The sequence below is a fragment of the Hevea brasiliensis genome, chromosome 1 (assembly GCF_030052815.1).
Source record: "Hevea brasiliensis isolate MT/VB/25A 57/8 chromosome 1, ASM3005281v1, whole genome shotgun sequence".
Taxonomy (NCBI): Eukaryota; Viridiplantae; Streptophyta; class Magnoliopsida; order Malpighiales; family Euphorbiaceae; genus Hevea; species Hevea brasiliensis.
In genome coordinates this window covers 36748118-36770661 of record NC_079493.1, presented here as the reverse complement: position 1 = coordinate 36770661, position 22544 = coordinate 36748118, and the positions used below count along the sequence as shown (strand labels likewise).

The 22544-nt window shown below is 35.4% G+C and overlaps 1 protein-coding gene and 1 pseudogene across 1 annotated transcript in view; both read left to right on the top strand.

The window, feature by feature from the left end:
* Window positions 1-4893, top strand: part of LOC110638869 (cytochrome P450 81Q32-like) — a 102582-nt gene extending 97689 nt beyond the window's left edge. Inside the window, exons 3-5 of the mRNA XM_058153246.1 lie at window positions 3448-3660; window positions 4323-4603; window positions 4789-4893. Coding sequence (XP_058009229.1) covers window positions 3448-3660; window positions 4323-4603; window positions 4789-4893 — 599 coding nt within the window. The remainder of the gene's footprint in view (window positions 1-3447; window positions 3661-4322; window positions 4604-4788) is intronic.
* Window positions 4894-9732: 4839 nt separating this feature from the next.
* On the top strand, window positions 9733-11743 carry LOC110659151 (cytochrome P450 81Q32-like; annotated as a pseudogene).
* The last annotated feature ends 10801 nt before the right edge of the window (window positions 11744-22544 follow it).

Genomic DNA, 22544 nt, shown 5'->3' with positions numbered 1-22544 from the left:
TTGGGATAGTGATGATGTTAATCCTTTGTGCAAAATAAAGGAATGTTTGATATTTCACTTATTTTGGGTTGCCCAAGAACACAAGTTCATGAGATGGCCTTTTAGTGAATAGGTGTCGTGTAGGGTTATCTTGTGTATTAGAATTGTGCTATTTTAATTTGGATTTTGTTGAGAGAGCTCGGGTGAGAAGCTTCTCCCGATCTCTAGATATGTTTTAGTTTTGGGAGGGAGATTTCGGATAAGAACTCTCCTCCGATCTCCACATATTTTATTAAGGTCTTGGCTGAGATACGAGTAAGAACTCTCCCCCGATCTCTTAGAATATTCAGTTTAAAGTTTTTAGTGGAGGATCTCGGATAAGAACTCTCCTCCTATCTCCGTGTTTTTTATTTGAATGAGAAACGGGTAAAAACTCTCCCCCGATCTCTTAGAATATTCAGTTTAAAGTTTTTAGTGGAGGATCTCGGATAAGAACTCTCCTTCGATCTCCGTGTTTTTTATTTGAATGAGAAACGGGTAAGAACTCTCCCCCGATCTCTTAGAGTGTTCGGTTTAAAATTTTAAATGAAGGATCTCATATAAGAACTCTCCTTCAATCTCCGTGTTTTTTTAAAAGAGAATCAGGTAAGAACTCTCCCCCGATCTCTTAGAGTGTTCGTTTTATAATTTTAAATGAAGGATCTCAGATAAGAACTCTCCTCCGATCTCTGTGTTTTTTTAAATGAGAATCAGGTAAGAACTCTCCCCCCTATCTCTTAGAGTGTTTGATTTAAAATTTTAAATGAAGAATCTCGGATAAGAGCTCTCCTCCGATCTCCTATATGATTACCTTGTCAGAACTCTTTGGCTGACTATATCCGATCTCTTTCGGTTACTAGTCTGGGATCTGATCTTATCTCGATTCCCGATCTATTATGCTATCTCCTGGGCTCGTTTAGTAGCCCGACCTCATAACTTTTCCTCTGATCTACTATTTAACCTTTAGTTATTTTTATTGGTTCGAAAGACTTTCACGTTAAGATACTTCTACCAACATTTTATTAGGTTACCTACAAGTTACCCACAACCAGAACACCTATTTTCGAAGAAAATGAAAACTAAGAAGAAATAAATAAAGTTTACGGATGAATGGAAGAAGTAAACATCGGGAAATAACTATCGGCCTGAAAAATCTACATTGGGATTTTAGTGCAACTGAACTTAATGGAAATTTGAAAAATAAAAATAGATGAACTGAAACACGAGCATCCAGTGAAATAATAGTCGAGATGCTTACCTGTGGGAGGTCGAGGATGTTGAGCTAACTCTAGTGTCCAACAATCTTGTAGAGGTGGAAACCGATGGCCAAAAGATTAAAACTTACTCGAAATAGCAGGAACCAAGTCGGAATAAAGTTGAATAAGGAGAGTAATGTACCGATATCAGGGAAGTGGGAATGAAACTGAGTAAAGAAAATGGCCTTTCGGAGCGGTGAACAAGCACTGAAAAATGGAGATTTCAGGGTTCAGAACTCCTTTGATGAAGATACTTAAGAAAACTAGTTTCTAAAGTCTCTTGAAAGCTCAGAATGGCAAAGTAGCAAGACTGAATTAGATTTCAGAGTCTTTCCACTATAATCACCACCACCTTTTCATCCCTCCCTTCTACAGTATTGCATGCAGGTATTTATAGGGAACGGGTGCTCTTAATGAAGGGTCAGGATCTCCACAGGGGAGACTGAGGGTTTAGATTCAAAGGGACATGATCCGAGGTCTAAGAATTAAAGAGAATCAAAATGGACGGCTGGGATCCTATTCAGAATATCCGTCCTTTCTCTTCTTAATCCAACGGCTCAGGGTCTTGCCTTACAAGATGGATCCGAGGGCTGGGAATAAAAAGCGCCAGACCTGTCGTCTGCTTTTTGATCCAAGGGCTCTGGGTCCGACCTTACTAGTATGATCAACGGTGGAGATCAAGGTGTACAGGACTGTCGTAACTGTTTTGGCGTCTGTCAGCTAGGTGGGCTTTTCTGCAGATGAGGCGTGCGGTGAAGATTTGATCCGCCTGCAACGCTTTAACTAACTCGGCACTGATTATGAAGAGAGTTGATTGGAAGTCATTTTATCCTCTTCGTGCTTTTCGATCTCTATTCCTTCCGATCTCTCTATTATGACCCTCTCCTTTTCCGATCTTTCTCATATCGGGTCCCTCATCGCTTCCCGATCTCTCCCATTCTAGATTTTTCCTCTTTATCCGACCTGCCTTAGTCAAAGCAATTAATTCTTCGGTTACCGATGCATCCGCTTCGGTTTCTGTATGCAATAAATGCTCAGGCCCTATATATATGCACCAGCGAGAAAGCTCCTTCACACTTCACTTCTCCTCCTTCCATTTCTCCATTTCTCCTATTCTAGCTTCTCCGGTAACAATTCTGACTATGGTGACTGCTTTTGATCTTTTTTCGACTGTTTTCTTTGCCCTTCGCCTGAAAATTTATGATCTCGGCGATCGGAGAACCATGAGGACAACATCTGATGACAGTGAGGGAACCGGACTAATTTACCGATCAAGATCGAAAGTGACGATTGTGCCGATCTCGAATCGGTCTACCGATATAATCGGTGAACCGATCTCGGGCAAGAGGACTACTAATTTCAATCTTAATGTCGGTGACTGCCTCTTGAAGTTCATTTGGCCCCTCACCACATCGGGCGTCCCGACTGCAGCTCGGTTCTGGTCGATGACATCGACGATGACTCCGCTCACCATCATGAGAGTCATAGTCACCCTATCTGAGCTGCACATCTATCCAATACTTGTGGCTGGCTTTCTGATCAAACACATCTTTTGATTCAGCCACAAGACTAGGCTTTGACACAGGCCATTGTTAGGTAAGATGTAGTGCTGATCTTTAGAGATCGCCCTAAATAATGTAATCCGATATTTTGAGATCGCCCAACTGTGTAATCCGATCTTTTGAAATGAAATGAATTTTTTTTTTAAACATCTTGTTTCATTATCGCACTATTATTTTCCGATCTCTGATAAGTGCATCCGATCTGGTCGCTATTTGTCGATCCCTGAGTTTGAAAATTGACTTTAGTAAGCCTATCTCATTTATTTGAATTTTTATTATGTTTCTAGAATCTTCTTGCGACGTGTCGAGGAAGCAAACCGATTCCACTAACCGATGCGTCGCTTGGGACTTCGCGAGCATTTAATGCCCAGACGGGTATAAATAGGGGTGAAGTGAGTCAGTCATTTCCTCATGTCATTTTCAAAACTTTCCTTAGCACTTTCAATGTTTCCTCTCATTTTCTCAAGTTTCCCAGCACTAATCACATTCCGGTAAGGTTTTTGATTCTCTTCTCAGTTAATTTCTTTTGTTTTATGTGAAAATGAGTGGCGCCAAGGGTCAGAGAGCTGCTAGCCCGCCTTCCGTTCACATCTCGTGGACATCGGATGAAGTTGAGGTAATTAGGCCAATTAGGCGACTTGAACCTTCTGCAACCTCCATCCCAGCTCACGGTCGGGTGGCTCAATCCAAACGGGCCTCTACTTTATGGAAAGAAAATCTTCTCGTAGATGAGTTGCCATTGGTTCTCCAGGAAACTGATCTGCAATCCTTTAGTCAAGAGTATAACCTTCGGACTCACTCTTACGAGCTTATCATATGCCATGGCGATCTCCGAGCCGATCACTTCTTTGAAGAAAATGACGCGATCATGGTGTATGAAGAGCAATTAAAAGCCGGGCTTCGGTTCCCGCTTGACGACTTCTTTAAGGCCGTTCTGAAGTTCCACCATGTATGTGTAGCCCAAGTGCATTCGAACTCATGGCGGATTCTGGTGGCTTTTAGAGGCTTATGCTGGGCCAAGAAGCTCGAGCCTATAGCGAAGGTTTTTGCTGAGTTGCATAGACTTTCTCGCTGGAAGGACGACGAGTACTGGTTCTTCCAAGCCAAGCCGCACTGTGGGCTTTTTACCGACCTCCCCTCTTCGCTGAAGAACTGGAAGAACCGGTTCTTTATATTGAGGAACAAGATCCCAAATGGCTTCGAAGGTTTCCCGCGCAGCTGGCAATACCTGGTCCCCTCGGCTCCAAAAAAGGTCACTTTGAATAGAGACGAGGACGCCATGGTAAAGGAATTGAAGGAGCAGGCGGCCACCCAAAAGTATTCTTGCCCATATGCCGTAATGGCCGAACTGAGGTGGTGGCTTACGAGGGTGATCGCCAATGAAGATTATGAACTGCAGCTCTCTGACCTCGGACCCGGGATCGGTATAACCTAAACCTTTAGCCTCCTGACTCAGGTGATCTCACTAACTTGTTTTTCCGTGCAGGAATGGCTGGAGGCAAAAGCGCAAAGGAGAGCCGCAAGCGGAAAAGAGAGGTCTCCCAGAAGGTGCGAGAAATGAAGATCGCCGCGGCATCCCAGACGCCAAGGCGAGATTCGGGAGAAGTGCCGGGCTCTTCATCCCGACCTTCAGAACAACCGATCCCAGAGGTGGAGATCGCTCCTTCCCCTCCTCGACAGGAAGAACCGCCACCTCCGCCTGTTTCCTCAAGTGCCGAGGGAGGATCTTTTCAACTTGCTGTAAGGCCCCTCTCTCATGGCGCCCAGGTCCTTATTCATTATCTCGAAAAGAACCGCTCAGTTCGGGGGAATCCGGGCTTGGCCAAAGTTCTGGGTGCCACCATATGCCTTCAAGATGATTGGAACAGGCTGACCCTAGATAGCCTTGATAATCTCTTGGCTCAGACGATGAGCTTGAGCGTGGAGAGCCTGGTGAACCAACACATAATCAGGGAAAAGGCTCACCTCCTGAGGCAGGAAATTCTGAAAGTGGTCTAAGATGCCGCTTCCGCCCGAGCCCAACTTTCGTTCGCTTAAGACTATATCACCGAGATTGAGGGTCGGACAAAATCTTATGAGGACAAGATAGTCGAACTAGAGCGTGAACTAGAAGAAGCTCGGGCCTGCCGAACTGCCGATGTCGCTCGCCTTACTGAGGAGCTCAAAGTCAAAGAAGAGGAGGCTGTGACAAGGGAAGCTGGCGCTTATGTGAATGCACATGGCGATCTTTTGGCTGAGCTTGAAAGGCATTATCCTGGGGAAGACTTCTCCTGGATGGTTGATCTTGCTCCTAGAGATGAAGAGGGTAGCGAGGAGGAGCCCGAGAGAGAGAGAGAAAATGAGAGAAACAATGATGTACCTGGAGAACATGTAACACCCTCACTGTAGCAATTCCATACATTCTACTGTTCCAGTGACCAGTGTCGGTCCGGACAGCTAGAACGTCCGAAAAAATATTTAAACTAAAGTGAGGAACCATAATTAACTCAAATATTAAAAAGAAAAATTTAGAAAAAATTTTAGAAATAAAATACAACTAAGTTAAATGAGCCGGTGCCCTAGCGATGGGTAACCTAGTGGGAAGTTGCGGTTCTCGCAACTAGGAGCCCTAAACCTAAGGAAAAATTCATAAAATAATTTTTGGGACTCCAGAGAAGGGTCATTGAGGTTCCTATGGCATTAGAATGCCAAGAAAATGCTTAGAAAAATTTTTCAATCGGTACAGACAATTTTGGTCTGTTAAGCCAAACAGAGGGCATTTTGGTCTGTTTGCCTTCAGAGGTGATTTTTGGCCGACTTGTCCAGTTAAGTAAATAATTATTATGACACAAAATGTGAATAAATATTGCTAAAAATTAAATTGAAATTAAGTAGACAAGAAAAGGAAAGAAAATAAAAGAAATTTGAATTATGACATCATTATGATGTCATTAAACATCATCCCACCCAACTAAATTTTGACACATCATTATAAACTACTTAAAAATGAATAAAAGGAGATAAAAATTAAAGAACTAAACAGCTATCTTCAACCTTTAGGGCAGCCAAAAACGTAGAGAGAGAGAGAGAGGAAGGAAAACTCCATTAAAGCTTCACCAAGCTTGAGTTCACCACCCAAATCACCCCAAAACCCTAGCTTCCCTTCACAAATATTTACCCTTACACCTAGAGCAAGTCTTGGGCAGCAAAAAGAAAGAGAAAAAGAGGAGTTCTCAAGCTTTGGGAATTAACTAAATCAAGGTTAGTGTCCAAACTTTTGCTATTTTGATTAAATTCATGTTTAATGGCATGAAGTAAGTAGGAAATGTAAGAAAACAAGATAAAAATGTGTGTGTGTGCACTCTAAAAATTTTGGCAGCTAAGGTTAGCTAGGGTTTGCTCATGTAATGGTTTATTAACCTTGTAATGGTCAATTAGTGACCATTTGAATGTGAGTGAGAAGGAATTGAAGTGAGTAAGGATGTTGGATTTGAGTTTAGGTGAGCTGCCTTGGCTAACCTGTAAGACTAAGTATGAGTCTAGCAGGTTTGGGTAGTTATAAATGGAGTTGTAGAGGTTCAATTGGTGCAAGGCCAATTGGACATGAAACTAGACACATAATGGCACAACTTTGGTGAAGAAACCCTGCCCAGAAAACCAAACCAAGTTGGCTTAAAAATTGCCCTAATTCGGGTGACTTGCATTCTGCCTGGGCAAAATGACTAAATGAACAGTATCTATTCATTTGGTCATAACTCAGTGTAGAAAGGTCCAATTGACCTGAACTTTTACCAACAGAAAGCTGAGACATAGACCTAAAACTTTCATGAAGAACACAAATCCAAATTCTGACCATAACCTAGTCAAATTGCCAACCAAACTTAGGTTACCAAATCTGGTAGAACTTTGCCAAGAATTTTGGATTCTGTCCAATCCGGCCAGTTATGGTGTTTAGGCCATAACTTGAGCTACAAAACTCCAAATGGAGTGATTCAAAAAAAAGAAATATAACTAGACAAAATAAGGAACAACTTTCATGAAGACAATTTTGCCAAATTCCTACTGTAAAAATGACCAATGGAACAGTAAACACAAGGCTTGAAATCTGAAAATTTTGAACAACTAGCACTAAGCTTAGAAATGGTATTGGCAACCAATACCAACAATTTTAAAATGCCAAATGTGGTATGTTGAGAGTATTAGAACCAATGTACCTATTGTCTATGCAAAAGTCAACATTTGACTTGACTAATGAAATGAATAGTAACACCTAAACTTAAATTTCAAGAATTGTAAAGTTTAAAAGTGTAACATGCCCTAGTACACCTAGCAAGATTGGTTTGGATAGGTTGGCATGCCAATAGGGTTCAGTTAGCAGTACTGCACATGGCATTATGCTATTCTGTGATTTCATGGCTTTTAGCCATTCTGACATTGTGTTGAGACTTGGCCTTGTGCCTAATGTTATTACAGCTTATTAGCTGTTCTGTTGCACACCGGGAGACACATATGTGACCGATGGTGTGACGGCCCGAGGTACTTGATACCCAGTGCCAGTTTACCCGTTTATCCAGTCCAGTCATCCAGTATAGGTTACTTGGGCAACCAAAAATGAAAGTTGATAAATTTAATGAAATAATGAATATAACAAGTACCAAATAAATAAGACTACCAATAATTATCAAAAATTTGTCTGCATGAGACATCAATACACTCACTGCATATTTATTTTTTTTATTAGTTCTTTTTATTTTATTATTGGCACCACTAAGCATTATTGCTTAGCGCGTCGCTTTTTGCCACGCGTAGGTTCTGGAGAGACAGACAGAGAGCCCAGCAGACCACAGACTGGGTGAGGTCACAGATCTGCCTAGAGTCAGAGTCACCTCTCATCTACAGTGCATCAGTGGTAGGACCTTTAGGTCCCTTTTGAAATTATGTTTTTGCATTTTGTAATAGGTAGTAGTTTGTGATTTGTAAATTATGAACTCATGTAAATAGTAAATTTATGTAATCATATGTTGATGTACATATTTTGAAGAATTTTGTTAATTAATATAATTTGAGAATATCTTCATGAAATTTTAGTTGATTTTGAATTTGAATGAAATTGTGGATTAATGTTGAGAACTTGAAATGATTGCTAATGTTGAGACCATGTTGATGGTTATTGGAGTTTGAGAATGATTGGAAATGATTATTGGAAGTGTTTTTCACAGGTTCCGAAGAACTATTTTCTTAATTTTTAGCCGGTACTCTGTCGGATTTTCTATAAAATTTTCGGAACCTCAAATAAATTATAATTTCAATAAATGACTTAAATGAATTATATTTCATAAATTGTACTTCATAACTATGAAAAAAATAAATTAGGAAGAAAAAAAAATGATTAAATTAAAATAGGGTGTTCCGGTACACTGCGTGGCATATCTTGCTCGGCTACACTGCAGACGGGTAAGGGGTGTTACAGAACAGGCTAGGAGAGACCCTCCAGTCGAATGACTTGTAAATTTTATTTTGAGATGCAATGAAGTCCTTTTTGTTCAATTTCTTGATGAGATTGGAAAGTGTCCAAATTATATGAGTACTTAATTGTTTTGAACGCGTTTGACAGTAAACTTAAAAGCAACCATTAACCTAAGTATAAAAGATCGGAAAAACATTATACATAAGCTCAAAATCGGACTAAGCCACGACCAAACACCAGGTAAGACTTTAAAACATTAGAATTGGAAAGATTGGACATTGATTTGAATTCTAAAGATCGGAATCATCATTAAATCGGACTGAAATCTTAACTTTATTTTAAGGAATATCTGGGACATACAAGTAAAGAACCCGATTTTAGCGTTAGCTAAATGACTTTTCACAATATTTGCAAAGAAGAGATCGGAAGCGAGACTGGATGGTACGGAGACCTGATATTGGTTTGATCCCCTTTGATAAGAGATCGGGAAATAATTAACTAAGTGTGGGATCGGTTTATTTCATGATCGAGTCATTTGTGATCGAAGGATGTCGGCTGAGAGTCAATTTTAAAGTCCATTGACCTTGGTGATCGACCAAAATATGGTGTCGACAAATTGCTTAGGAAATCAACACAGGAGAAACATAACCTATCCCATATGATTCCAAGATTTGAACCAACTTAACATTTATTGCTATAAGTTGTTATTTATTATAATCAATTGCTATTATTAACACAAAAATGAGATAAAAAGTTTGCACTCATTTTCTTAGAAAAAAAATCTCCATATGTAAGTAAAAAATATTATCAATTCACCGATAAACTTAAAACTCAATGATATAAGAGCTTAAATCTTAGATTTTTGTGTTTGATTTGAGAAGTTATTTTTAATTTTTGACTTAAAATATATTTTTTAATTTATGAGTCAAATTAAAAATAAGTAATTAATTATTTAGTAAAAATACATAAAAATAACTTTTAACTAATTTAAGTATTTAGTTAAAAAGTATTTAAAAGTAATTTAATTTATTGAAATTACCAAAAAATATATATAATTAAGTGTTATGGTTATTAAAATAAGGATAATATTAATATTTTTAAAAATTATTAGGATAATATGTTTTTTACTTGATGAAAAGAGTAGTTTTAAAATAAGTAAATAAGTTAAAAGTAAGATATTTTTACTTATGTCTTCTAACTTATTTTTTTAATTTATAAGTCAAATCCAACGCTAATCTACTTACAACATTCTACTTATAAGTTGGTCATTTACTTACAGCATTCTACTTATAAGTTAGTTTGACTAACTTATAAGTTAAACTAAACACCCTGTCAAATCTTAGTTAAAGCCAATTATAGTAAAAAAAAAAGAAAAAAACTACTTGCTTGCCTGACGATATATATTTGCATTAAGATTTGAACTGAAAATCACAATAAAAACTACACAAGAATGGAAGAAACAATGATTTACACAATTTTGATCACTCTGTTTCTAGTTGTGGCTGTGAAGTTGATGCTACAAACGAGAAAGCAGCACAAAAACCTTCCACCAAGTCCACCTTCTCTTCCAATCATAGGCCATCTCCATCTTCTGAAACAACCCATCCATCAATCTCTCAACAATCTCTCCCAAAAGTATGGCTCCATCATGTATCTCCGCCTTGGTTTGCGTCCTGCACTAGTTGTCTCATCACCTTCAGCAGTCGAAGAATGCCTCACCAAGAATGATGTTGTTTTCGCCAACCGCCCTGATTTCTACGCGGGTATGTACCTAAGCTACAACAACACCACTCTCGGTGCTGCAAGATATGGTGATCATTGGCGCAACCTCCGCAGAATAAGCACAGTTGAAATCCTATCATCAACTCGTCTCAACCAATTTCGAAGCATCCGAAATGATGAAATCAGCACATTACTTGGCAGACTTCATAGAGTTTCTAGCCAAGGTTTCGCCAAGGTGGAGCTAAGATCAATCTTTTTCGACCTGACAACTAACGTAATAATGAGAATGGTTGCAGGGAAGCGTTACTATGGAGAAGAAGTGAAAGAATCATGCAAAAAGCAGGCAAGCAAGTTTAGGGAGATAATGGAGGAGTTATTTGCTTATACTGGGAGTGCAATTCTACGTGATTTGTTTCCCATTCTACAGTGGATTGATTATGATGGAATTATAAAGAAGCTGGTTAGGCTTGGCGAAAAGATTGACTCATTCTTGCAAGAACTGATTGAAGAGCATCGAATCGATAAGGATAGAAATACAATGATAAATCACTTGCTTGCTCTACAGGAATCCCAACCTCAATACTATAATCAAAGGCCTGATTCTGGTTAGTGAAATTCTAATCTCTGTGTAGAAGCTAACTTTATATATATATATATATATTCTCTCAATTAATCTACTCAAAAAGTTTCATTTTTGAAGAAATTTTAATCAAAATTGAAAACCATTTTGGGGAGAATTTAATTTTTCTCATGAAGATCTTGCAAAACAAGATTCAAGGATGTTTTGTAAAGAATTTATAAATACATGGCCCAAATGTGAAATTATCAATAAATTGGTTAATTAAATTTCAAATTTGGTTTTTTTTTTTTTTTTCAATTTTAAAGTTGAAATCAATTGATTCCAAATTAAAACGTTTAGATAAAATCATCAACAAATGCAAATATATATATATATATATATATATATATATATATATATATATATATATATATATATATATATATATTAATTATTTAATTAGCCTCAAATTATTCATTTTAAATTTTTTAAATCTTATAATTTAAAATGACTACATTAACATTGAATTATTCATTTTGAATTTGTATAAAAAAAATACCATTTTCTGCAGGTAATGTTGACTGGTGGAACAGAAACCTCATCTATAGCTTTAGAATGGGCAATTTCAAATTTGCTCAACAATCCAAATGTTTTAAAGAAGGCGAAAGCAGAGATAAACACACATGTTGGTGAAGACCGATTAATAGATGAATCAGATTTGCCAAAACTAAACTATCTTCAAAGCATCATCTCAGAGAACTTGAGATTGTATCCAGTTGCTCCGCTCCTAGCGCCACACTTGTCATCTGATGATTGCACCATCCAAGGCTTCCATGTGCCCTCCGATACAATGTTATTTGCAAACATTTGGGCCATTCAAAGAGATCCTAACTTGTGGGAAGACCCAACAAGTTTTAAGCCAGAGAGATTTGAGAATGGGAAAGCTGAAGCATTCAAGTTCTTGCCTTTTGGATTGGGAAGGAGAGCTTGTCCTGGGGAAGGCTTGGCAAATAGAATAATGGGCTTGACTTTGGGTTCATTGATTCAATGCTTTGAGTGGGAAAGGGTTGATTGAAAGGAGATCGATATGGCTGAAAAGACAACAATCACTATGTCCAAAGTAAAACCCTTGGAGGTCATGTGTAAATCTTGTTCAATACTTCACAAGGTTCTCTCTTAAGCTACCACAAGAACAATAGAAGAAGTACTGTGATTTTCAAGTCAACTCATTAGTAATTACATTATTTAAAAATATCATATATTTCATAGCATTAAATATGTTCAGGTGAAAACAATCTTATCTAGATTTGCCTAACAAGTTAGCTTAAAAAAAAAAAAAAAACTTTGGTTTAAAGCATTGCTTGTTATCTTCTTCTACCTTTGAAGATAGCAAGGACATTGAAGCAATACCTAGGCATGATGGTGACACACACCGAGAATGCCATTCTAATTGGATGATTGTGGACATATCTAAAATAATTTGCTCGAGCTATGGAAGAGAATGTCATTCAATTTTTTATCAATAGAACAGAGTTTGTGTATTTAATAGAACAACGTTGTTAGATATCAATAAAGTTTGTTCATATCTAAGACCTAACTCTTCATTATAATATCACTGAATTTCACTTTTGCACTTGTTGTTCTGTTTCTTCTTCTCTCGCAATTATACATGTGGTTCTCATTTCTTACCGTCTTATTCTCTCAAATAAATCTAAAATGATTCATGAAATTGGAAATCAAGGGTTATTGTTTTTAATTTTTTTTTTTAGCTAAAATTGCTATTGTGATATTAATTGTTGAGCACCGCGAGTCACTGAGATAGGAATAGGCCACCTAGGTAGAACTCACCTTTGAAAATTAGCTTGCAAGGGGAAGGTGTTTAGGACTTGTTAACCTCTCAATTGTTACTTAGCAATGTGGGATTGTAACAATACCCATGCTTGCAAAAAAAAAAAAAAGCGACCATGTTGGTTATGGCTAGCACCCTATACATCAGACCACTTGTTTTTATACAATTTGCCCCAGCCACCACTCTAAGTGCTGGATCTCGCAAGATGGGGCTGGTTCTAATACCAATTAATATGAATTGTGTTGAGCACCGCAAGTGGCTGAGGTTAAACCACACCCAAGTAGAAATCATCATAAAAATCGGCTTGCAAGGGGAAGGTGTGAAGGACTTAGTAACCTCTTAGTAATATGGGATTGTAACATATTGTTATTGGGATTAGGGCAACATGTTCATATTTTAGTTGAAGATTATGAATAAACATTGTATAAATTACAGTTTCTTACCTATGATTTTCCTTTTATATGTTATTGAATTAAACATTATTTTGTTGTTAATGTGAACACCATGTGTTTGAGAAATATACTGTGTGAAGTGGTTAGTGTTGGACAAGGCACTGTGATTATAAATGTAACCCTTTCATATTTTCGTTGTATTACCATTTATGTTTTACGTGAAAGTTCTTACAAGGTTTAAGATTGTGATTATAGATAGAGCTACTTACATAAGGATCGCTGAATTGGCATAGGGAATAATCAAGTCTTAAAACCACCTTTTGTGTGATTTATTTAATCAATTAATGTCTCTAGATATGTCTTTGTTTTGTTTACTTCATCCTAATAAGCTATACACTGAAGTTTGATCAAATCTTGAATAGAGGAAAAATATTGAAGAACTTGATTTGGGAGAAAAGAAATTTATTCATTACTCATTGTATTTAACATGCTATACATAATGTTCTCATATACAAGTAGAACAAAAATTCTAGAAACCATCTAACTAATTTTTACAACTAGAGAGAAGCTTTCCTGCCAAACCCTACAAACAGTAACAAACTAACCAATTCTGCTTTATGTTGCCCTCAATGCATTCTTTGAGTCTTAGCTTTTCTTTGTTTGTGTTATTGGAACACACCGTTTTATTCATCCATGCTGCACATCGTTTTACTTAAAAATGTTGCACACTTTTTTGCTAAGTTTCACATCTTTGGGTTACTCCTCTATACAACTGCATAAGTTAGCAAGCAATCCATCTTCAGTTGAGTTATTGCCTTGCTTATATCTTTATCATCCCCCCTTAAGCTAGAAATTGGTGAGTGAGTGAAATCAACCAACCCTAACTCGGATACAAATGTTGAGAACAATTAACAACCAAGGCATTTAGTGAAAAGATCAGCTAACTGAAGTTTGGATGTGACATGTTGAGGTTTAACAAACCCTTTCACCATTTGATCTCTGACTACATTACAATCAATGTCAAGATGTTTGGTGCTTTCATCGAATATAGGGTTTGAGGCTATGTGAATAACAACTTTATTATCACAGTAAAGAGGAATGGGGAATGAAACTAGTAATTGAAATATTTGGATGAGGTAAGATAACCATTGGACTCACATACTGTGGATGCCATGCTTCTATACTCAGCCTCAATAGATGATCTACTCATAGTAGATTGCTTTTTGGATTTCCAGGAAATTAAAGCATGCCCAAGAAACACACAGAATCCTATAACTGATTTATGTGTGTCAACACAGGAGGCCCAATCTGTATCACAATATGTAGTGAGATGAAGAGGATTCTCAATAGGGAAAAAATAAGCCTTTGCCAGAATAGCTTTTAAGGTACTTTAAAACAGGGAGAGTTGCATCCCAATGGAGCTATTTAGGATGTTGCATATGCTGACTAAGCTACTGTATAGAAAATGATATGTTTGGCCTCGTAAGATTCAAGTATAACAACTTCCCCACTAATCTTCTGTACTTATCAGGCTCAGGGGGAAGAGGACTTGTATCAGAAGAAAGTGTGATGCCCCTAGGAAGAGGGACTTGGGTAGACTTCGCATGGTGCAGACCAAGATCAATAAGGATGTCCATAATATACTTTTTTTAGTTTAGATACATTCTCAAGGAAGACTTGGCAATCTCCAAACCTAGGAAGAATTTAGCATGCCCCAAATCCTGATAGCGAACGTTTTGTCTAGAAATGTTTTGGTAGCAATAATATATAATTCACATGGACCAGAAATTAAGACATCATCCACATACATAATCAAAGCCATAAAATGAGCTCCTAACCTTTTAATAAAAAAACAATGATCGTAAGGGTGCTACTTAAAACCAAATTGAATGAGTTTGGAAGTGAATTCCTTATTCCATTGTCTACCAGCCTATTTGAGTCCATATAAAGACTTTTTAACTTGTAGAAAGACCCAACATGTTTCAAGCCAGAAAGATTAGAAAATGGGAAAGCTGAAGCATTCAAGTTCTTACCTTTTGGGTTAGGAAGGAGAGCTTGTCCTAGAGAAGGTTTGGCAAATAATAAAATGGGCTTAACTTTGGGTTCATTGATTCAATGCTTTGAATGGGAAAGGGTTGATGGAAAGGAGATCGATATGATTGGAAAAATAACAATCGCTATGTCCAAAGTTAAACCCTTAGAGGTCATCTGTGAATCTTGTTCAATACTTCACAAGGTTCTCTCTTAAGCTACCACAAGAACAATAGAAGAAGTACTATGATTTTTAAGTCAACTCATTAGTAGTTACATTATTTAGAAATAGGCCTAATACATAAGTTCACCTCTCAGCTTTACTAAAAAAAATCTTATGGCATCCTAAACTTTTAAAATATCCCATGACACACCTCAACTCCTATAAATATTCTATGATATACTCTTGTAAAGTGGAATTAAGATACCATGAGGTGTATCATGGGACGTTAGGTGTGTTATAGGATATTTTTAAAGTTTAGAGTGCGATGAGGTTTTTTTAGTTAAGTTTAGGTGTGGAATGGTGTATTCAGGCCTTAAAAATATCATATATTTCATAGCATTAAACATGTTTAGGTGAAAAAAACCTTAATTATATTTGCCCAACAAGTTAGCTTAAAATAAAACTTTGGTTTTATGCTATAACAATGGAAGACAACTTGTTACATTCATAATATGAATTTAATATTTGAATAAGGGATTAGGTCTCATACATTGGCATGATGGTTCTAATTGGATGATTATGGACATATCTAAAATAATTTCCTAGAGCTATCGAAGGGAATTATTTGGTCAAAAATTTAGGTAACAACTCCATGAACATCATAAGTTCTTTAAGTACCTTCTTGACAAATCTTTTTTGGCACTTCTTCTTCATTAAGTTACAAAATAAAATTCCTATCCATGCATTCTAAACTACATAAATATTACATAATATGAATAAGAAACCTTGCGTTACATTCGAGTTGAGTTTGATGAGAAAAGAATTTTATGCCTAAAAAGGATAAAGAGATGGTAGGGCATGGCATGTAGTCCCTATTTTTGAAAATACATCCAGTTAACCATAAAAGCATAATCATGTTAGTGTTTAGTGTCCATAATCATTAATCATGCATCATTAATCAAATTAATTGCATAATATATAGTACTTATTAACATTTCATATGTATTATTTAACCTGGACGTATTCTCTAAGGATTACAATTGAAATATCAAGCATGTATTTATTTTAATTGATTGTTTATGATATTTTTGGTATTTCATATAAGCCTTTGTTTGGGAGGATTTTTTTTTTTTTTTTAAGGCAATGAGGTTTTTCAAGGTTTAAGAACCTTGAATTTGTGTTTAGGAGAGTGGAAGGTTTTCTAAAGTATAGTGTTTGGAGGTTTATGAAAACTTCCAAAAACCTCAATTTTCCAATCCACCGAATTTGGTGGATTAACAAGGTTTTTTCTTTAAAACCTCCAAATATTTTAAAAAACCTTCCCGTTCTCCCAAAGACTAAAAATTACTAAGGTTTGAAAACTATAAAAAACCTTACTTTAAAAAAATTTACTTTATAAAACCTTACTTTACTCAACCTCTTCCAAAATGGAGTATATGCTTCAAATATTGATTGATCTTGATTTGGCCTCCTAGTTTTGATCGTATTCATTCTTGTGCTTTATGTATTAGACAAATATCATTCACTTCTTAATTAATAAAATCAAGATGAACTAGCTTAATTTTTTTTTTTATCAATAGAACAAAGTTTGTGTATGCAATAGAACAATGTTGTTAGATATCAATAGAGTTTGTTCATATCTAAGAGCCAACTCTTCTTTATAATTTCATTGAATTCTGATTTTCCACCTATTGTCCTACTTCCTCTTGTCTCGCAATTGTACCTGTGGTCTCATTTCTTAATATCTTATTAGGTTGTTGTTTTTGTTTTTTATTTTTTAGCTAAAATTGCTATTGTGATATAAACTGTTGAGTACGACAAGTCACTAAGGTTGAAAGGAGTAGGTGGGAAGCTACCTAAGACTTATTAACCTATCACTAAGGTTGAAAAGAGTAGGTGGGAAGCTGCCTAAGACTTATTAACCTATCACTAAGGTTGTTCCTTAGCAATGTGAGAGATCATAACAATAACCCATGCTTGGAGAACATCCTCCTTGGTAATGTTTGACCGTGTTGGTCATGGTCATGTTGGTCAAGGCTAGCACCTTACACATCAGATTGCCTATCCTTACACAATGGGCCTAATCTATCATTTCGTGAGCCATCACTCTAAGAGTCAGATCTTGCAAGATGAGGCTAGCTTTGATACCAATTGATATGAACTATTAAGTATCAGGAGTCCCTAATCTATCATCATCATCATCATCATCATCATCATCATCATCATTATTATTATTATTATATCATTATTATTATTATTATTATTATTATTATTTTATTTTATTTTTAAATGTGAACACCATGTGTTTGAGAAATCGACTGTGTGAAGTGGTTAGAGTTGGATAAGGCATTGTGATTATAAAGGTGGCCTTTTCCTATTTTCCTTATATTACCATTTATGTTTTACTTTAAAGTTTTTACAAGGTTTAAGATTGTTATCATATATAGAGCTACTCACATAAGGATCACTGAATTGGTATAGGGAACAATCAAGTCTTAAAACCACTTTTTTGTGTGATTTATATGATCAATTAATGTCTCTAGATATATCTTTGTTTTGTTTACTTCATCCTGTTCTTGCTCTGTTCCTTCCATTCATACTCTGTTGTTCCTTAAGTGAACACTTACTCTTTATTCATTGCTCTGTTGTTCCTTAGGTGAACACTTACTCTTTATTCATTCTCTCTATTATTGTTTACAAAGTTTTTTAGACCTCATTATTTGCTTTTACTAGTTTTTTTTTTAATTGTCATATTTTATTGTTAAAAATATGTGATATTGAGAGAGAGCTAGCAAATATTATGGCTTAGGCCTTAAGGTAATTAACAATTCTCTATCATCTAAAAAGACATATATTTGTTGGATTGTGAATTTGATTTTTATCGTGGGGTTTTATGCAGGCTTGAGAAGGTTAACTTAAGGAAATTTCATAGCCAAACAAAGATTTTGGGGACTCTAGTGACAGTGGAAGGATGCCATGATGATACGATTAAGGGTGCTTTCATGATTAGAGTAGGCTGCTCATGCTGGTTTGGCTTCAACCTTTAGGTAATTAATAAATTAATCACATATACTCTTTTTTTTTTTAATCACATTATATGTAATGGTTTTAGCAAATTAATTGTTATCCCTTTAAACAAGTTATTATTAGATTTAAATGATTATAACTAATTTTAAATGCATTTATTCTGTTATTATATTGTAGTAGGTCATAACTAATTTTGATTCTGCTTCATGGCAAGATATCAAGTTCTGCTTCATGTCCTTACTATTGCTTAGTTCTACAAAAAAAATTGTGCTTTCAAATTCAAGCCATGAAGTCAGTTAGGTGTCTTATTGGACTGTTATCGATCGTGCATGTTTGATCGTCAAGATCATATATGACAAGCTGGGGATGTTTGCTTTTCTCAGGTCTTTAGTGATCGTGCTGGTGAGTTGAATCAACTTTTAAGTATTATGATTTTGGAAAATAATTTATGTAGCTCAACTTTTGTTCTATCTATAGATCAAGAAAATTGATGAATAGTTTCAAAATGCAATTCTAATGCATTAATTTGTCCCTTTTTATTTTCTTAGCTTGTAAAGATTTTGAAATGATTAATCATTTTATTTCCCTTACATTTAAATTATTGGTTGTTCAGGTTGCATTTATAATAATTTTTCACCCTGCTATCTACTTTTCCATATGCAGGTTGGTTGACCATTTGGTTTAGGTAGCAAAACTGTAAGATTTTGCCCATGACTTTAAAAAAATTAAATGGGTCAAAATCAATTCCTTTATTGTAGCCTGATATTAATTGATATTTACTTCAAATAAAACAAATCCTAATTCTAATTGTATAAGGATACTTGATGAATGTACCAGATTAAGTGTGTGTGTGCGTGTGTGTGTGTGTAAGCTAGTCCTTTCTCTACCCATATGGTCACACACATTCTCTGTCATAAAGTCAGAGATATTAGGGTCATCTCATGAAAGTCTTCCATTACTAAAATTTTGTGCATGAATTAAGAAGTGTCAAGAGGGAGAAATCAGTTTATTAAATCAAAAGGTCTCTCTCAATTATTTCTATGGCTCAATTAAACTCCACATTAGGTATACTTTCTAAATCTGTGAGAATCTATTTGTTCAAAATCTACTATTAGGGTGATAGTTGAATCTTATATTTATGATTCATATTATTTTATGATTGTTATGATTTATTAAAAATTATTTTACATGTGGGATTAAAGCCCTGAGTTTTGAATGATTAAATTTCTCCATTAAATTTATGATGATGAACATCATGTTGATGTTCTTGCTTGTTATTAGATCTTGGTAGAATTAAAGTGTAGATCATGAAAGTTTAATGATTAAGGTTAACAATTAAAATAATAATAATAATATTAAAATTTAGCTCAATTAAGTTTTGGGTATGGGGATTACGAACACGATAAAAAATCATGTTATACAAAATTTAAGTTTGGGATCAAGTCCTTTCAAAGAAAGAAATTAAAAGAAACAAGATAATAATAATAAAAAATATATTAAAATGGTCAAATTGTTTTAGTCATAAATTTCAAACCACGTAAAAATGTATTTGTAATGGAAGATACTCAAAATTAATTAATTAATTAATAAGAAAATTAAAGTTTTGGCCCAAATTTAATTAGGCCATGAAAGTTCAAAACGATGAAGAAAATGCGTTGGAAAGAATGATTCTTTGGGGAATATGTTTTTCCGAAAGCAAGGAAAGCAGAAAAAAAATTATTTTTTCTACCCAATCTAATTAAGATTTGTAATTAAACTTAATGGTTAAGCAAATATTAGGTTTATTAAGGTACAAAATTTATATGCATGACTTATGTTATTTTGGTTTATTAGTCACCCAAGTGGTCAAACTAAAATAAAATAAAATAAATGGTTTGTTAGTCACTAAAGTGGCCAAATTAAAATAAAATAAAATTAATGGTTTGTTAGTCATCAAAGTCGTCGAACTATGAATGATGTTTGCATGCATATAAAAATTATCAACTATCCATATTAATAGATGCCTATGATGAAAAATAGATTAATTGATACCCACTAGTCATCAAAACTTAAGGATTTTATCCAAAGGTAAATCAATTATTCTATGAATAGTGAGAATTATGAGGACAATAATATTTTATCAAATATATATTGGATGTTCAAAGGCAACATATATATTTGATGTAAGTTAATTATTGTCCACTTAACTTTAAAAGCATTTAATTTAGGATAGTATATTATAGTATCTACCCAAAGGATAACTATAGTAGATTTCTTTTAAACAGACCCCCCTTAAAAAAAAAAAAAAACTTTCCCTCTCTTCCCCATCAACTTCCTTTCTATCTCATCCTCACTCCAATGACAACGCAACACTGCTAGTGAGCTCTCTAGCACCTCCAGCGACCACCGACAATAAGGAAGGGATGAATGATGGCAACGCAGTTGGCTAGAAATGCAAAAACAAGGCAAGGAAGGAGAATGCAAGTAGGAGTAGCAGCTTCAAGGGCAGATTTCGACAGTTTTCGGCCATTGTTTAGCTTGCTTCTAATGGCAATGGCTTCCTCTCTAACCCAACTACCATTTTCGACCAACCTTGCCCTAGATAGAGATTAAAGTAAGGAGATTTGGTAAGAGAAAATGGAGAGAGATATGGGTGGCAGCAAGCTTTTCGATCATTTTTCTGATGATTTGATCATCAAATCAGCAATATGACATCATCATTAAACTCAGTGTGTTGAAACCTTCAAGATAGTACCAACCTTGCTCCAATTAGACAAAATTTGGAAAAGCCAATCATAAGACACCTCCAATCAATTGGTGAGAATTTTGACCTGTTTTGATCATTGTTTCTGAAAATTATTTACATAATGATTTTATACGTGTTTTGGGCTTTTTTTAGGTATCTTTGGATCGACAATAGCTCACCAGCACCCAAGATTGATTTTTTGGCCTAATCTAGACTCCTAATGGGCTATACAAGAAGCTGGTCATGTTTATAGTTATTCTCAATATTTTCAGACATTTCGAATGTATCCAAGTAACCTATTTTTTAAAGGTATGCTCAAACTCAACTTGTGTAGCTTTATCTAGTTCTAAGCTAGCTAATTAATTTGTAAAATATTCCTGACAAGTTAAAATAATTAAAATAAATTGTATTGACTTTAAGATGATAGGAGGACCTCCATGAATATTTTCATAATTTTGAAGCACTGGAAATAATTTTTAGACCATAGAGGAGTTAGGGATCGAGCCAAAGACTAGAGATCTGAACCTAGATTAGGTTTCTTACAGGCCTCGGATGGGCATTGTGATTATTGTTGTGGGCCTAAGGCCTTATGTATTGTGATTTTTGAGTTTTCCTATAGGGAAGTTAGATCTAGTTATAGAAGAGACTCTACTGAAATTTAGGCAAAGTGCTAGGAATGAACTTTTGCTTCTTAGTTATTTAACTATTTTTAATATGCTATTAAATGGAAGTTAGTGTATCTATATAGGTGATTGGGCCGACCGTCTTCTTGTTCTAGCCAAACCAATTGTAATTGCGTGGTCAGCTTTGTGAGTTGGATATTGATTATTTTTGCAATTTCAATATTATTTATATTTTGCATGCTCATGCATTTTATAAATATATTTACATAATTAGTTAAATATATTAGGGGCATTCTTGTTGCTACATATTAGTTGCTATTAATTATTTGTATTTGTTGTTTTGAGAATAATTAGGAGCTATGTGTGTTATATATATTGGTATATGATGGATATGGATTGGATGAGTAAACATAGCTAGAGCTAATCTTGTTGGGACCCAGTCCTTATGGATGTGATAAAGTTAGGGTGAGGCACGACTTTGAGAGGTATCTCGCTGGCCCCCGCACTCGGATTTTAGTAAAAGTCTAGCTTGAGTTGAGAATGCTGGTCGGATTTGGATTAAGAGAGGTGTTATAGGGGATCAGCTCTCATTTTTATGTATTGATGTGATACATTAGGTGTGTGTGTGGCTATAAATTATCTTTTAGTGCGAATATTGTATGTATTGTTTATTATATGTGATGGGTGTGCATTTCATGGTAGGATTGTACTAGTTTTAGGTAGTTGTAGAATTAAATTACAATTATAATCAATATTTAAACTCTCTATATCAAACGCTCATTCTTGTTCAATATTTTTCCTAGATTGCAAAAGGAGCAATTTTTATTTTAGAGTCAAGATGAGCAATTTTTATTTTAGAGTTTAATCTACATTTTTCTTCGTAAGCTGTAGTATTTCCTAATTAGTAGTCTTATTGTGTTTATTATTCATTTACTTATTTATCAATACCATGACACTAGTACATATAAATATATGAATTAAATTAATAGTAATTATTAGTATTAAATGAGTTATGTATGGTGGTTATTAGGGTTGAGCTAGGCTCCCGAGGTTGTGTATGCACTATGGCTAGTAGGCTGAGTTCACCCAAATTGATTTATAATATTTGTGACACCCCTTACCCGACTACAGTGTAGCCGAGCAAGTTATGCCACTTAGTGTGCCGGAGCAC